Genomic DNA, 17,001 nt, shown 5'->3' on the forward strand with positions numbered 1-17,001 from the left:
ATTGTAAAGCATACAAGAGGGAAAAAAAATTACTTTTATGACAATTATGTAATTAAAAAAAAAAAATGTGTTGCTCTCTGAAAATCCCCAGTCAGGCAAAATTTTTATAAATGGTATGTAGTGAAAGCAGAGCATGGCAATAAAGGGGTTAATCTACGGAGCACAGAGCCATCTGGCTGAGCTGGTTTGTTATAATCGAGGAGATTATGTTCACGGGACTCAGAGTTAAAGGCTCCTCTCCCATAGAGCAACTCTGCACAACCCAAGCAGATCAACTTTGGGACTTTGAATGAACTTATTTACATTTACCTTTCTCTTCATGTCGACTTTTCTGGAAACATTTACACGGATGCCATGGTTACTCCTACCACGGTAAGGGAAATTTGACGTTTTCTAATGGGGTCCTAAGAGGGCGGGGAGAGGAGGGGGGAGAGGGATTCTTTAAAGAATTACAATGGTAGTTTGGGAGGGGTGTCTTGTAAGAAGTAGATCTGTCCCAAATGTTGTTGCGTTTCCCACTGTGCCTCCTCCTTCCCCCACCTCTAATTGCCCTACAGCTTGCTTTAGTCCTGAGATTCCTCTCTCCTCCTGCTCCGCACATGGTTGTTCAGGTCCCCGGTAAGAAAACAGGAGGAAAAATATGAGGTGCTAAAGGAATCTGATTTAAGAGGCAGAAACAAAGGAGACTCTTGGTTTTATTTTAAGACGGAAACCAGAAACGTCAGATGTAACAAAAGGAATCGCAAATCTTGAATAGAGATTGCAGGAACCAGCCTCAGCATACACAGCAGACTTGCCCTAAGGGAAACTTAGAGCCCCTGACATACAAAATCAAAATTCCTAATTCCTAGACCTCTCCTGACTCAGGTACTTAACTTCACTGGAGCTTTGTTATTTTTTTTGTGTGTGTCAGACACTGAAAAACCCTACTCATGACCTTTGAATCAATCTCCCTTCTCCTCAAACCCAACACTAAATTGTCTGGAAGGAACTGGAAGTCAAGGGATTCCCTGTACATCTCTGTCTAGGTAAAAAAGATACACTCACTTTGTACTAGGATGACAGGGAGACTATTCTTATGCTACAATTTCCAGTGTTTAATAAGCGTCTTCTAGGAATGCAGTACACAACAAATAAATACAGACGTATAGAGAGCAAAATAGAAAGCTGTTTCTCATCTAAACAGCTGAAATGCAGATTAAAGCATTGGTTACTGACGAGTCCTTATGGAGTTACCAAATGTTATTAGCCAAGAGGGGAAAAAGTCTTTGAATGGTTTAGATAGTTTTCTGATCAGTTCTTAATCCTTTATTAAAATAAACAAGAAAGCTCTGTGCTGGTTCTCTCTCTTGAACTATAAATACACATTATTCAGAGAGATGGATATTTTGGATTGAATAGGGCTGCTATGCACACATTCTCTCATTCCTATATTGCAAAACCGGTTATTTAGAGAGGAGTGGGTATGTGCTTTTTCTTTCCTTTTTAAATAAACAGAGAAGTGTGCTGTATGGTCCAGACAATTGTTATGAACTAGTGTTTCAGAAAGCACTCTTAGCACTTAGGTTCATGTGATTTGTTGCATGAGAAGTGCAAATGGTATGTAAAGTTTGACTTAACACTGTGCCCTCAGGAAAATACCCAGACAAATAAGAAAGACATTCTCAGGCACTGAAATATGTGGCCTGTGCAAGTGTGTAAATGGAGGAGTGGTATAAGAACACTTAAGATGTCAGAAAAATGAAAATCTAACTAAACATATATCTACCTTGCTTTACGACAAAATAGACAAAAGCAGTAGAGAATGAGAGTTAAGCATGGTTTCAACAACACATACTATGAAGACTGCTCTTAGATACATGTCAGTACCAGAACCTGTGTCTGTGAGCATGGTAGGGGGAGGAAAACTAGGTATGATTGCAGATGGAGGACTCAAAATATGGGGAGAAGATAAACCTGAAGAGTCAGGACAGGAGTGCTTTGTGCAGGAAGATGGTGTATTTTGAGGTAACCAATATATTTAGTGTTTCTTATATATTTATTTTTTTCCCCAGGGAAAAATAAACTAAATAATTCATAGAAAGAAATGATTCAGGAGTTTGTAGGGAAAGTATTAAGTGCTGAAAATAAACCACAATGTACTGTGCTATATATTGGGGTAGTAAGAGCAGGTAAGCCATGCACAGGTAGTCAGCATAAAAGAGGAACTACTGCAAGTCAACTGGACAGAGGTTCTTCATGGATGGAGAAAAGTTTAGGAGCTAAGAAAGGGAAGTAACACTTGAGAGGGATGGGAAAAGATGCAGACTGGATACTGGGTGAAAATATAAAAGGGACCTACAAGGATGTTGGAGTCTGCAAGGAGGGAGGGGGCTAGATATGCAGTGGGAGTGTAGAGAGAAAGGTGAAAGCACAGTGCAGGAAGGATGTCTGGAGGAAGAAGAAAAAATGTACATAGGTTTCTCTGAAATTAACACCTTCCTGTTTATTTCCATTAAATTGCAACAAAGAGCACAATTACATTGTTTGATATAGCATATTCTCAGCTACAAAACACCATTTTTCAATAGTCGTCTCCATTAACTATGCATTTTCACCAGCAGTGAGCAAGAGCCTGCATACCACATTCATAAATATCTGCATGGCTGTCTGGGACATGGCTTGTCTTTCATACCCACCTCTGATGTAGTAGACCAACAAAATAAAATAGGAGGCATTACTTTCAGAGCATCTCTCATATATTTGGAGAGAAGCACGGAGAGCTGAGAGAAATTTCAGAGGCTATAAGCCTGCTGGGCCTGTTGTGACTGGTTATGAAGCAGAGGCAGAATGAAGGAAAAAGCTGTGTGAAGGTACTGTGAGGAAATGCAAGATAAGTAAAATTATGGGGACAGGATGAACTGTGAATATGAAGATGTGGCAGTTCTTGTGAAGCATGAGAATGAGGAAAGAACGAAGAATAAAGAGGGTATGATATTAAAAGCTGGGTTTTCTGTAAAGATGTGTGGGCTAAGCGTAGTCTAATGGAGGTACAGGACAAGAGAGCGCAGGGTAAGAGGAATATTGGTTTTGTATTGCTCTGAAGACAAACTGAGGAAGTAGTTCAAAGGTGCAATAGTTACTTGTCCATTAGAAAGAAAGGATGCCTCTTGTCTGCAGACAGGATGGAACAGGCAACATGTAACAGGGGAAGCAGCTGAGGAAAACAGTGGAAAGTAACAAGCAAAAGTGTGGGGTTGGGAGAACACACACAAATAAAAAGGAGTGATATTCTATTAAGCAAGATGCAATGAATGTACTTATGACTCTGTAGTAGGTACTAGCTAGGAGAAGCAGAAAGAGGGAATGGAACAAATGTGCTTGCGGAAAAATGACTAAAGATATAAAGTGGTGAAAGGAGAAGGAATGGGAGGGATAACTAACCGCAGGACTTTATAGGCCACATGGCTGTACTAATGTCAAAAGTGAAGTGTGAAGTGTGTGGATAGGTGAGTGGAGCTAGGAGTTGTAGGGCATGAATTGGGATTGAATGAGAATGACAGCTCATGTAACAAGGGGTGAGAAACGATGGTGTGTGAGCAAGAAGAGAAATTGCCAGTTCGCGTGTATTTGTAAGGATTACAGAAGAGAAGGTGGTAGAAGTGAACAGCTGTCTGATAAGTGAGTTGAGCACACAGCATGCTCAAAATAAACGAACTACAGGTAACAAGTATAGAGCTGGGTGTGGGACCTGGGAGAATGACAACAATTTGGGGTGGGGAAGGGAAGAGCAGTGAGGATTGGGAAGGATTTTATGAGGGTGTAGACAGTCTGCAGTTATCTGCCTCTCACTTTGATGAAGGCTGTCTAAGAGCGCAGGAGGTAATGCATGTGTAGATGCCAGCATAAGAGCAGCCTGGGAGCTAAGTGCAAGGGGCAAGCAAGCAAAAGGCACAGATAAATACATATCGTGAGTGATGATATCTGTGTGGATGTATGAAATCACAGAATCATGGTATCACAGGAATTGGAAGAGACCTCTGTGGGTCAAGTCCAACTATCCTGATAAAGCAGGTTCCCTAGAGTAGGTTGCACAGGAAAGTGTCCTGGTGGGTTTTTAATATCTCCAGAGAAGTAGACTTCACAATCTCTTTCGGCAGCTTGTTGCAGTGCCCTACCACCCTCAAAGTAAAGAAGACTTTTCTTGAGTTCATATGGAACTTCCTGTGTTGTACAATTTGTCCCTTGTTCTATCGCTGGACAGAACCAAAAAACATCTGACCTCATCCACTTGATACTCACCCTAATGATATTTATAGACCACTAGGAGACCTAGGCCCATCTCTGCAGAGCTCCTTTCCAGAAGGTCAGCCCCTAACCTTTACTGATACACAGAGTTATTCCTTCCCAGGAGTAAGACTCTGCAATTGCCGTTGTTGAACATCATAAAATTCCTCATCACCCAACACTCTAGACTGTCCATGTCTCACAGAATGGTAGCACAGGCTTCTGGTGTGTTATCCACTCCTCCCAGATTCATGTCATTCACAAACTTGCAGCAGGTGTGCCCTGCCCCTTCATCTATGTCACTGATGAAGATGTTGAACAAGACCACACCCAGAACTAACCCCTGTGGAGTTCTGCTAATTACAGATCTCCAACTACACTCTGGGCTGCTGATCACAACACTGAGCTCTGTCAGTCATCCAGTTCTCAATCCACCTCACTGTCTGCTCATCTATCTCACGCTTCCTTAACTATGAGGATGTTACAGGATACAGCATAAAGAGCCATTCTGAAGTCAAGATAGACAACACCCACTGCTCTCCTCTCATCTATTCAGCCAGTGATGACATCATAGAATACTACAAGATTGGTCAAGCATGATTTCCATGATTTCCCCTTGGTGAATCCATTCAGACTACTCCCGCTTATTTCTTTTTCCAATTTCTTGAATATAACATCCAGAATAAGCTGTTCCATCACCTACTTAGGGAGAAAAGTGAGGCTGAGAAATTCAACAATTACTTCTGCTAGCTCCCTCAGCACTCATAGGTGCTAACTATCCAGGCCTGTGGACATGTGGGCATAGATTTTGCCTACACAATCTCTGATGATCTCCTCCTCAACCAAGGGGAAGTCTTCCTTTCCCCAGACTCTCTCTGTTATCTCTAGGGTCTTGGATACTCAAGGGGCAGTCTTAGCAGTAAAGACTGAAGCAAAGAAGGCATTCAGCATCTCCACCTTCTCAGCATCCTTTGTTATCAGAGCACCCACCTCATTAAGCAACAGACCTACATGTTCTCTAGACTTCTTTTTATGGAGACATACTTAAAGAAGTCTTTCTTGTTGTCCTTGCCAGATTTAATTCCAAGTGGGCCTTAGCTTTCCTCACTTCTTCCCTGAGGCCCCTGACAGCATTCCTATATTCTTTCCAAGTTACCATGCCCTTTTTCCACATTCCGTAAACTTCTATTTTTTTTTTCCATGAGCTCTTGATCATTCGTGCAAATGTTCTGCTACCTTTGCCTGATTTCTTGCTCCTAGGGATGCACCAATACTGAGCTTGGAAGAAGTGGTGCTTGAATGTTAAACATCTTTCTTGGGACTCCTTATCTTCCAAAGCCCTAACTAGACCTCCAAGTAGGTTCCTGAAGAGGTCAAAGTTGACTCCCCTGAAGTCTGTGGTGGCAATCCCACTTTTTGCCTTGTTTTGTCTTTGAATACCATGAACTTCACTGTCTCATGGTCGCTGCAGTCAAGGCTGACACCCTCAACCAGCCCTTCCTTTTTTGTAAGAACAAGGTCCAGCAGCTGACCTCTCATGATTGGCTTCTCCACAACATCTCTCAGAAAGTTATTTTCCACATATTGCAGAAACCTCCTGGACTGTGTGTGTACCCTGTACTGTTGCTTTTTCAGCAAATGCTAGAATTGTTGAAGTCACCCATAAGAAATAGTGTCCGTGATTGTGAGGCTGCTTTCAACTGTCTGTAAGTCTCATCAACTTCCCCTTCCTGATCAGGAAACCTGTAGTAAACATTCACAATGGTGTCACCCACATTTGCCTGCCCCTTAGATTTCACCCATGAGCTCTCCACCCATTCATCATACATCCCTAGGGATTCCCCATTGCTATATACACCCTTGAGGTGGCTGGCATTATGGGTCATGTAATGGGAGGCAGCTAAGGAACACTTGTCACTGTTCTGGTTGGCCTGGCTTATTCTCCAGTCATAAGAATAGCAGCAGCATTGCCATTTTCAACCCCACTTCTTGAGCCCTTTAGTTTAAAGCCTGCCCCACTAGGCTAGTCAGTCTGTTGCTGAACGTTTCCCTGTCTCTTTTAGACGTATGGACCCCATTCCTCCCTAACAGGTTATAATCTTCTTAGGAAGTCCCACTGTGATAAAATCCAAAACCCTCATACCAGCACCAGCCATGTACCCGGAAACTGACACGAACTATACAACTATTTCTTGTTTCCCTCTTTCCTCCAACTGGCAAAACTGAGAAGACTATTTGGGCACCAGTGTTTTTCACTTTTGCTCCCAAGGCTCTATAGTTTTCTTTGATTCTGCCCATTCTGGCTTCCAGTGCCATTCATATACGCATGGAAGGGCAACAGCAACAGGGGATAGTAGTCCATGCTGTGGCATGCTTTCAGCAATGTCCTGGATCTTGGATTCCAGGAGGCAGTATACCTCTCAAGACACTCTGTCAGACCAGCAGTAAGGAACATCCATGCCTTTTAAAAGGGAGTCACCCACTATATGCAGGCTGCTGGTATGTTTTTTTCTTGCAGATCTTGGTCACGGGTGCCTGTAGTTGTAAAAGCATATCTGGCTTTGAGAGTGAAGTTGAAGAGCATGAACTCAATTGCAGCCCTGGATCACCAGGGATCAAGGTGCCTTCCTTTTAGTGTTGTTCACTTCTGGAATATGACTATCAAACAACCTATCTCTCTCTCCCTTGACACCTCTAATACTTGAAAGCCTTTTAACTGCTTCTTGCCACCCAGCTTCTTGTTGTAAAAGATCATTTATATGAGTGTGTCTTGTGTTGGTACTTACCTTACCTCCAGGAGAAGGTTCAAGGTACTCAGTGCTACTAACTGTCTGAACAGTCTTGGTTCTTACCAGTTCTGTCTCAGTGGATGCATTAGACATGTCTGGAAATTTCGCTATAGGGACATCAGTTTTCACTCTCAGACAATTGTTTACAACTATACTGGCAGACACGAAGAGTACATCCCTTGGTTGTGAACCTTCAAGCAAGATACAGCACCTTGTCCTGCCTTGTACAAACTGCTGTTATTGAGTGCTTCTCCCAGCAGTGATCAAGTGGGCCATCTGCCACCCTTCCTTACATTATATAGCATTAGTCACATGAAAGTTCATAGATCTCTTTCCAGTTTTTTCCAGGGATCAATTCCTGAGAAACAACAACAAACAAACAAACAAAAACAAGAAACCAAACCAACCAACCAAACAAACAAAAAACAACAGTGTTGAAGTCATAGGAAACAAACTGCCACCGGTGCAGGTTAGGCTAAAGCCCTAGCCTTCCTCTGCACACTTCCTCCCTGTTTAACCATTGAGCTAATAAAAAGCAAACGGTAATTCAGTCTGCCAGCTCGCTGGGAGAAGAGAAAGGGATTGACAGGCAGTATTAGTGCTAGGTAGTTACGGGAAAGTGTCCAAAGCATGAGTAAATAATCTGTGTTCATTGTGAGGAACATGGAGTTTTTGCATCCACCTCATCTCCTTTGTAGTCACGACACAGCCAGCAAAATCTGTCTGCAAAGGTGGGAACATCTGGGTGATCCTGTATCTGTCTTCCAGTGCTGGGATTAAAAGAGCACAGTCCATCCACTTATGTGGTACAAGCATCTCACTGTGTGAGCAAGCTCAGTACAGCAGTCTTAAAGCCCCTGTTGTTTTAGAACAACAATCATCTGGAAAGCTCAGAACAAGATCACATAGTCCTCTCTCCCTCATTTTTTTCTTCCTCTCTCTTCTCTGCTTCTTCATACACACACATATACACATAGGTCTTGACCAGTCTGACTTGTAGCTTTGTGTTTGAAATTTTCCTCTGTGGAAATACATGTTGAAGATATGTGTAAAAGGAGGCAAAGTTATTTTGGAACAGGTCATGTGTCTGTACTTACTGTAAATAATTCACTGGTAGTCATGTGAAGCTCAGGAAAGAAACCTGTCGGTTAGATTTAAATGAACATGACAAGGACGGCAGTTCCATATTTCCAACAAGCAGTGTCAGAAAAACAGAGTGCATGACTCAATGCTACACTGCCTGTATTTTTGAGTGAGTCACCACTCATTTAGCCATGTAAATACACAGATTGGATTGAACAAGCCCCATTTTTGTTATCTGTTACATGCCTGTACCAAAGGCAATGAAAACATTCCTGGAGGATTACTTCTTTCTTGGTAACATTTACAGCACTCCTCCAACATTTTCTGTGCTTCAGCTGTGTGTGTTACCCATTGTGGAACTCAAGTGCTACTTTTCAGTTGCTCTCTCACATCTTCCAGCACTAAATTCCTTTATTTGGGTTTTGCTCCTATTGTACTTATTGCATGTTTTATCTTACATTACCTGAGTCAACATGTAAGAAATTGTTAAACTAATTAACTCAGATATATTTATTTCTTCACTCCTATTTGCCAGAAGTCTAAGTTAGTATTTTCAGAGCTAGCTGATATCGAGCCAGAGAGTTACAGAAGGAAAAGTATATTGTACTATACATGAATGTTTAAAGGCTTGTCTACCCTCAGAAGTGAATGCAGGTTGTGAATGTGAAATTTAAGCCCAACAGCTGCTTCTGAATAACTCTGTGGTTAGACAAGTTCTAAGCATCCTCTCTTACGGCTTTTTCCTCAGCCAGGAGGCGAACAAGCATAACTTCTCACTGTGGGCCCAGGTGAGCCTGATGAGATTTAACAAGGCAAAATGCAAGGTGTAGTACTTAGGTTGAAGTAATCCCAGATACAAGCACAGACTGGGAGAAAAAGTCCTTGAGAGCAGCTCTACAGAGGAGGGCTTGGGGACCCTAGTGGATAAGAAGCTGGATGAGAGCCAGCAGTGTGCCCTTGCAGCCCAGAAAGCTAACAGTATCATGAGCTGCATCAAAAGAGGAATGGCCAGCAGGGAGAAGGATTCCTCTCCTCTCCTCTCCTCTCCTCTCCTCTCCTCTCCTCTCCTCTCCTCTCCTCTCCTCTCCTCTCCTCTCCTCTCCTCTCCTCTCCTCTCCTCTCCTCTCCTCTCCTCTCCTCTCCTCTCCTCTCCTCTCCTCTCGTCCCAGCTGGAGTACTGCATCCAGGCCTGGTTGCCCCAGAGCAAGAAAGATTTAGAGCTGTTGGGGAATGTCCAGAAGAAGGCCACAAAGATGATCAAAGGGGTGCAGCATCTCCTATGAAGAAAGGCAGAGGCAGCTGGGCTCATTCTGTCTGGAAAAGGCTCTGGGGAGACCTCACTGTAGCCGTCCAGTACTTAAAGGGAGCTTATAAACACAGGGGAGACTGACTTTATACAGCTTGATAGTGATAGCACAAGGGGGAATGCTTTTTAATTTAAAGAGGAAATCTTTAGAGGGGAGGGCGTTTTTTACTCACAGAGTGGTGAAGCACAACAGGCTGCCCAGAGATGTTGTGAATCACAGAATCACAGAATTGCAAGGATTGGAAAGGACCTCAAGAGACCATTGAATCCAATCTTCCTGCTAAAAGAATACAATAGGTTGCATAGATAGGCATTCAGACAGGACTTAAATGTCTCTGTAGAAGGAGACTTCACAACCTCCCTGAGCAACCTGTTCCAGTATTCCGTCACCCTTAACATAAAGAAGTTCTTCTGCATGTTTGTATGGAACTTCCTACGTTCAGCTTTTGGGCCATTACTCCTTATCCTATCACTATGCACCACCAAGAGAAGCCTGGCCTCATCCATTTGCCTCCCACCTCCCTTTAGATATTTATAAACATCAATCGGATCTTCCCTCAGCCTTCTTTTCCCCACGATGAGCAGATCAGGTTTACCGAGCCTTTCCTCACATAAGAAATGCTCCAGCCACTTTATCATCTTTGTGGCCCTCCGCTGGACTCCTTCTAGGAGATCTCTGTCTTTTTTGGATTGGGAAGCCCAGAACTGGACACGGTATTCTAAATGTGGCCTCACCAGGGCAGAGTAGAGGGGAATCACAGAATCACAGAACCGTAGGGGTTGGAAGGAACCCCTAGAAATTATGGAGTCCAGCCCCTCTGTCAAAGTGGGCTCCCTAGACCTGGTTGCACAGGTAGGCAGCCAGACAAGTCTGGAATGCCTCCAGAGAAGGAGACTCCATAACCTCTCTGGGCAATCCATTCCAGTGCTCTGTCACCCTCACCGTGAAGTTCTTTTGCATATTGCTGTGGTACTTCCTATGCTCCAGTTTATGGCCATTTCCACTTGTCCTGTCCCCACAGATCACTGAGAAGAGGTTGGCCATGTCCCTTTGTCTCCTACACTTAAGATATTTGAAAACATTAATAAGATCCCCTCTCAGTCTTCTTTTCTCAAGGCTGAACAGACCCAGGTCACCCAGCCATTCCTCACAGGGAAGATGCTCCAGGCATTTCATCATCTTTGTGGCCTTCCTCTCTCCAGGAGATCCCTGTCTTTTTTGTACGGGGGAGCCCAGAACTGGATACAGTACTCCAGGTGAGGCCTGACCAGGGTAGAGTAGAGGGGGAGAATCACCTCCCTTGACCTGCTGGCCATGCTCCTTTTAATGCAGCCCAGCACCCCATTGGCCTTCTTGGACAACAGGGCACACTGGTGGATCTTGGCCAACCTGTCGTCCACCATGACCCCCAGGTCCTTCTCCCCAGAGCTCCTCTCCAGCGCGGGTCATCTCCCAACTTGTACGGATACTTAGGGTTATTCCTCCCTAGGTGCAAGACTCTACACTTGCTCTTGTTAAACCTCATCTGGTTCCTTTCTGCCCAACTCTCCAGACTGTCCAGGTCCTGCTGAAAGGCTGAATGGTTCAGGACCGCCTCCCCCAACCTGCTGGCACCCCAAGAAACTGTTGGCCTTCTTGGACACAAGGGCACACTTCTGGCTCATGTCCAAATGAATGCTGCAGAGTTGCAGGTATTCAAGGCCAGTTAGAATGGGGCCTATTTGATGGCAACCCTGCTCACCGAAGTGAGTTTGGAACTAGGTAATATTTAAGGTCCCTTCCACCCCAAACCATTATATGAATGAATGAAAGCAACTTTTCTTTTCCTGGGAGATGGGATTTGGGCAGTATTTGAAAGAAAGTATTTGAAAGAAAGAAAAGATCAGATGTTACAGATTTCAGCTATAAAATATAGACCCCATAAATGCACTGTAGACATTTAATTATGCTCTCTTTGAGGTTAAACTTGCCATACCACTAGATGCTGAGATATGCAATGATCTTGGTTTCAGAAATACTGAGGTAATGATAAAACTGATGCCTTGGTGGGTTAAAACAGCTTTTGTATAGTTAGTTGATTAAAAGTAGAGTAAAGTAAAATAAAATAAATAAGTATATGCAAAAAAATATGACATGGTGTATTGTGGTTTAGCCTGGCAGGTAGTTAAGCACCACACAATTGTTGACTCACTTCCCCTTCATTCCCAGTGGCTTAGAGGAGAGAAATGGGAAAAAAAAAAAAAAAAAAGAGGATAAAAAAACAAAAAACAAAGTAGAACTCATTGGTTGAGATAAAACTATTTACAAAGACAGAGAGAGAAAAGGAGAAGAATAATAGTTATGACTATCTTTGTTTATATATATGAATGTATACAACAAGTGATGCACAAGCAATTGCTCACTACTCCCTGACTGATGCCCAACTAGTCCCCTGAGCAGCAGAAGAGAGTGAAATGAACTCTCACCGCCTTCAAAACTCATTCCCCATTCAAAACGCATGATGTCATATGGTATACAATATCCCTTTGGCCAGTTTAAATCATCTGTCCTATTTCTGTTCCATCCCAGCTCCTTGGGCCCTTCGCTAAGTCCTGGCTCTGCACAACACTGTTTAGCAGCAACGGTAACCCATCAGTGGGTTATCAGCATTGTTTTTCTTCTAGAGCCTATGCTTACGCATAACATCGTACCAGACACTAAAGAAAACAACTCCTTCTCAGCTGAAACTAAGGCAATATCCACCCCTTATCCTTATTCCCTTACTCATGTTCAGGTCCCACAGTTTCTACACATCCTAACTGATTACCATCACCTATCTTGTTTGTCGTTGTTGTTGATTTTTAATATATATACATGCACATTATTTCCATAGTCTGTGGGCTATCCATTTGAATTGTCCATGTTATTCATACAGTTCATAACTTTGAGCTCCATCTGTCATAACAGTCCTTCAGTGCAGGAGGGATGATTCAGTTTTGGGTTACTGCATACAGAAGCTAGTTCTGGTTCCATCACAGTTCATTCTTTAACCACGGTAGTTCTTATTGTATTACAGCTAAAAAGGCATATAAAAACCATAATAATGACAACATACAGTATTATGTAGCAGTTTAACATCACACAATTCAAATTATTGGCTCTTCTCACCCAGCATTAACTCACCTTGAGGTACACAACGGGCATCCCCATCCACATTACCCATCATATGCACTTAGGTCCCTGAGCAAAAGCAATCCCATGAATAGGCTTGCCTTTGTCTGGGGCAGGAATAACCCAGTCTGTCTTGCCCAGCTCGTTCTTTATGTGTACCACCTGGTCTTCGTCCTCTTCTGTGATATGCAGGAGGTTTGACTGGGCAGGATCAGCTCGGTTGGCAGAATCCTGAGTGTTGACTAACCGTGCAGCTTTTGTCAAATATACGTTGCAGTGTTTGAATGTCCCAGCACCCACTGGTCTCAAGGCAGTCTTTAACAGTCCATTCACCCTTCCCTTCAATAGCTTCTACAGCTCATTGTGTAAGACTCCATACAGCAGCCTTCCATCTCTGATGCTTTCTCATGATGCAACAGGACCCATCAGTGAACATTTTCTAGCAGTTTGTGATGCAGTGGAGCCTCTCCAGCACGTGTAATCTCCTCTTCTGGTCATATTCTGAAATCTTAAGTCTTTGGGCCAGTCCATAGTCACTTCTAAGCTTCCTGGATGACTGAGATTCCCCTTTTGAAACTGTTGTGTGATCCATGTGACCTACTTACTCCACATAGCATCAGTTGGACGATTTGGGGACACGACCCTCCCTTTGAACATCAAACCCAGCACAGGCAGTTGGGGTGCCAAAAGGAGCCGTGCTTCACTACCAACCACTTCTGAAGCAGCTCAGAACCCTTCATTTGCTGCCAATATCTCTTTTTCAGTGGGAGTATAGCAGGCCTCAGATCCTTTGTATCCGTGATTCCTAAACCCTGGGGGTCAAACTCAAGTCTCCCCTGGGCCTTTCTTCCTGAAGCTCCATGTAGGGACATTCTCCCCACCTGCAGCATAGAGCACATTTTGTTACATCTTGCCCTGTCCAAATCGGCCCAAGGGCTACTGCGTGAAGTATCTCCTGTTCAATTTGCTCTAGGGCCTGTTGTTGTTCAGGGCCCCATGTGAAATCATTCTTCTTTGAGGTCACTTGATAGAGGGAGTTTACAGTCAGACTGTAATCTGGAATACGCATTCTCCAGAAGCCCACAACATCTGAGGAAGCTTGTGTTTCCTTTTTATTAGTTGGTGGAGACATAGCAGTTATTTAATTGATCACGTCCTTCCTTGGGGATCCAACAGTGTCCATCTTGACATTTTATTCCTAAAAATAGGATTTTCTGCACAGGTCCCGTGATCTTACTTTCCTTTATGGCAAGATCAGCTTTTAGAAGGATTTAAATTATTTTCTTCCCGTTATCAAAAACTTCTGCTGCTGCGTTGCCCCACACAGTGATGCTGTCAGTGCACTGCAGGTATTCAGGAGCTTCCTCCTGTTCTGGATCAGATTGTGAGAAATGGCAGGGCTGTGTTTTGATACCTGGGGCAGTCGATTCCAGGTGATTTTTTTTGAGAAAGAAGCATTCACAATGTCAGTTCTGGCATACAACTTGGCTGCCTTTGTCTGCAGTTATTATCTGGCAGAACAACATGTAGCAGTGGTGTGACTTCATTCAGATCACAATTGTCCACTGTTAGGCAACACTCTTCACTGGACTTTTGCACTTGCCATATGGGACTAGTGAAGGGTAAGTGAGTCTTGCTGATTTCTCCTTGGTTCTCCAGTTGGCAAATCAGCTCATGAATGGAAATCAAGGAGTCCCGGTTGGTATGATATTGCTGCCAGTGCACCGCTGTACTAGCAACCAGCACCAGCAGTTCTATTCTTAGCAACCCCACAACAGAAGAGTCTTCTGAGAGACCAAGCAAGGTAGACAGCTGCTTAATATCCTCTATCTCCAAGGCAGCTATCCTGAAAGCCCACCAATACCCTTTTGGGCCCTTGAAGAACCCTATCCTGAGATAATCTGTGCTAAAGATGCACAGGGCCTCTGAGCCAGTTGCAATGGAGTCCTTTTGCTTACTTTGGCATCCAATACAGTTAACCGTTGGGATTCCCCGTTACTCCAGAAATACAGATGGGTTTTACCCCTTTATAACGTGATGGCATTAGAGTACGTTGTGCACAGGTGTCCACTAAAGCCTCATATTTCTTTGGTTTGGACGTGATAGGCCATCGAATCCACACAGTCCAATGCACCCGACTGTCCCTTTCCTGCATCTGGCTGGAGGAAGGGTCCCTCTAGTTTTGCTTATGGTATTCATTACTCATCTCTGGTGTATGAGAACCAACAGGCTCATTCTCATGCTTGGATACAAGATTGCACTATCTTTGCTGTCTGGAGAACTGCCTGCTGGAAACTGAAGCCTCCATATTCCAAGGAAGACCCACTGTTGTGATTGTTTTCCCTTGCAACTCAAGTACCCATGACTGTAGGGTTGAGGTGGGTTTTCCATCCCACTTCCTCATATCCTCTCCACCGTCACGAGGGTAAAACCACCGGATCGTACATGGTGTGTATCTACTATATCCTCTCTCTTGAGCAGAGGAAGGCTTACTCCTAATGGATGAAGTACAGGTTCATACAGCTGGAGGAGCAGTTGAAGCTGTTTCTTTTGCTTTGAGTTGTCGAACCAGTTTCTCTGCAGCTGAGACACAGGCCCTTGGGGAGGAAGAGGGACTATCTTCATATTGTCAAAACAGGCTAGCCTTTTCATCCACTACTGGCTTTTTGTCATCTTTCCAGTTCTCTCCTGCCAGGGTGCTGGCATATGGTGATGGTGCATTCCATACAACTCTCTGCCACAGAGGTCACCTACGTATCATGTCATCTGCATCTGGGGAACTGGTATTATTGTCCAAGTTAATTCCATACATTGTCTCTACCACAGAGAGCTCCCTCAAGTACTCCATGGTGGTCCGTATGCCTGGCTTAAGTACCACGTCTTTCTTGAAAGGATATCTTTCCTTTACGGCTGACAAGAGTTGCCACCAAAAGGTGAAAGATTGTATTCCTTTTCCAATTGCTTTGTCAGCGGTACTTTCCCTAGAAACAGATGCCAGCTTCTTGGCTTCACTGCCTGTTAAGTTCAGGGTACTGGTTCCGCCACCCCAGAACCTAAGCAGCCAGGTGGCAATATGCTCACTTGTGCGATAGCTGTTATTTTTTCACAAATCTCACAGTTCACTTATTGTTAGGAGTCGGATGGTTTAAGTTTCTTCTTCTTCCTCCTGCTTTTGTGATGGTCACATTCCTTTTTTTTTTTTTTTTCTCCCTCCTCTGAACTTATAAGCTTATCTCTTTGCTAAATATTCTGACCTTTGTAGACATTTTTTGTCTTGCTTATGGGAGTAACTGATATTGGCACTTTCTGGTTCCCCAGATGGACTGCGGGGTTTGTCACAGGGCCTGGAGTGACCATAGGACTGGTTGTGAGGATCGTGGCACCTGCAGGGCCTTTCAGTAGGGTTGGAGTAACTGCAGCGTCTGTCAAAAAAAGCCGAAGCAACTGCAGAATCTGTCACACGGGTTGGAGTAGCCACAGGGTCCATCATGAGGGCTGGAGTAGAGACAGAGTTCATTGCAGGAGTTGGAGAAACTGCAGAGTCGTCGCAAGAGGCAGAGGAATTGCAAGGTCCCTTGCAGGAGTTAGAGCAACCACAGGGCTCATTACAGGAGCTGGAGCAACCAAAGGGCTCAGTTGGCACAGGATGGGCCCCAACATGCTGCAGTGATTTGCGCCTCTTCAGGATTGCCAGGGGAACAGCAGATCTTTTCCAAATATTCTACTAGTTTTTCAGGGTTCAGCTGTTGTTCAGAGGTGAAGGTCCAAACCACTACAGGTGCCCACTGTTCCAGGCACCTGCCCATACCATCCTATACTCCCTGCCACTCAAAACTATCCTGCCTTGGGGCCGATCATGGGATTTTATTCTTAAATAATTGTTTAATCTTAAACATAACCTGAAACACATTCGTGACTCACGCTGGTTTGAACATCCCATAGGTATTCAAATTTCTCAAGAACTATTGTAACTAGCTCTTGAGCTCTAGGGAAAGAAGGAAAAGTGAAAGAGAGGCTGAGGAACTGATAATACTAATAGTATAAACAGTATGGCTTCCAAAACCCAAAGATGACTGCAGTGATGAATACACACAAAACAGCAGTTTCTCAGCTGCCAATTTTGTCATGATGTAAGTCAAGGTCACTCAACATAGCAAAATATAAACCTTAATCTAATCCCCAGTAGTGACAAACAATGCAGCAGGGAAAATAAGCAGCACGCAAGGTGCTACACAATACAGTTTCAGGAGAGGACTCTTAAAAATCTTCTGTTAACATGCTCTGGTCAGGTCTGCTGTAATCTCAATCCTTTGTGCCCCATGCTGTGTGCCAGAAACGATTGTTGTGGTTTAACACAGAGGTAGCTAAGCACCACACAGTTGTTTGCTCCCTCTTCCTAGTGGGAT

General features: G+C 43.8%; 1 protein-coding gene across 1 annotated transcript in view; it reads left to right on the forward strand.

Moving 5' to 3' along the window:
• The first annotated feature begins 221 nt into the window (after positions 1 to 221).
• NTF3 (neurotrophin 3) overlaps positions 222 to 17,001 on the forward strand; it is a 73,087-nt gene continuing 56,307 nt past the window's right edge. Inside the window, exon 1 of the mRNA NM_001109762.2 lies at positions 222 to 372. Within this exon, the coding sequence (NP_001103232.1) occupies positions 355 to 372 (18 nt within the window). The 5' untranslated portion in view covers positions 222 to 354. The remainder of the gene's footprint in view (positions 373 to 17,001) is intronic.

Source organism: Gallus gallus, chromosome 1 (assembly GCF_016699485.2).
Source record: "Gallus gallus isolate bGalGal1 chromosome 1, bGalGal1.mat.broiler.GRCg7b, whole genome shotgun sequence".
Taxonomy (NCBI): domain Eukaryota; kingdom Metazoa; phylum Chordata; class Aves; order Galliformes; family Phasianidae; genus Gallus; species Gallus gallus.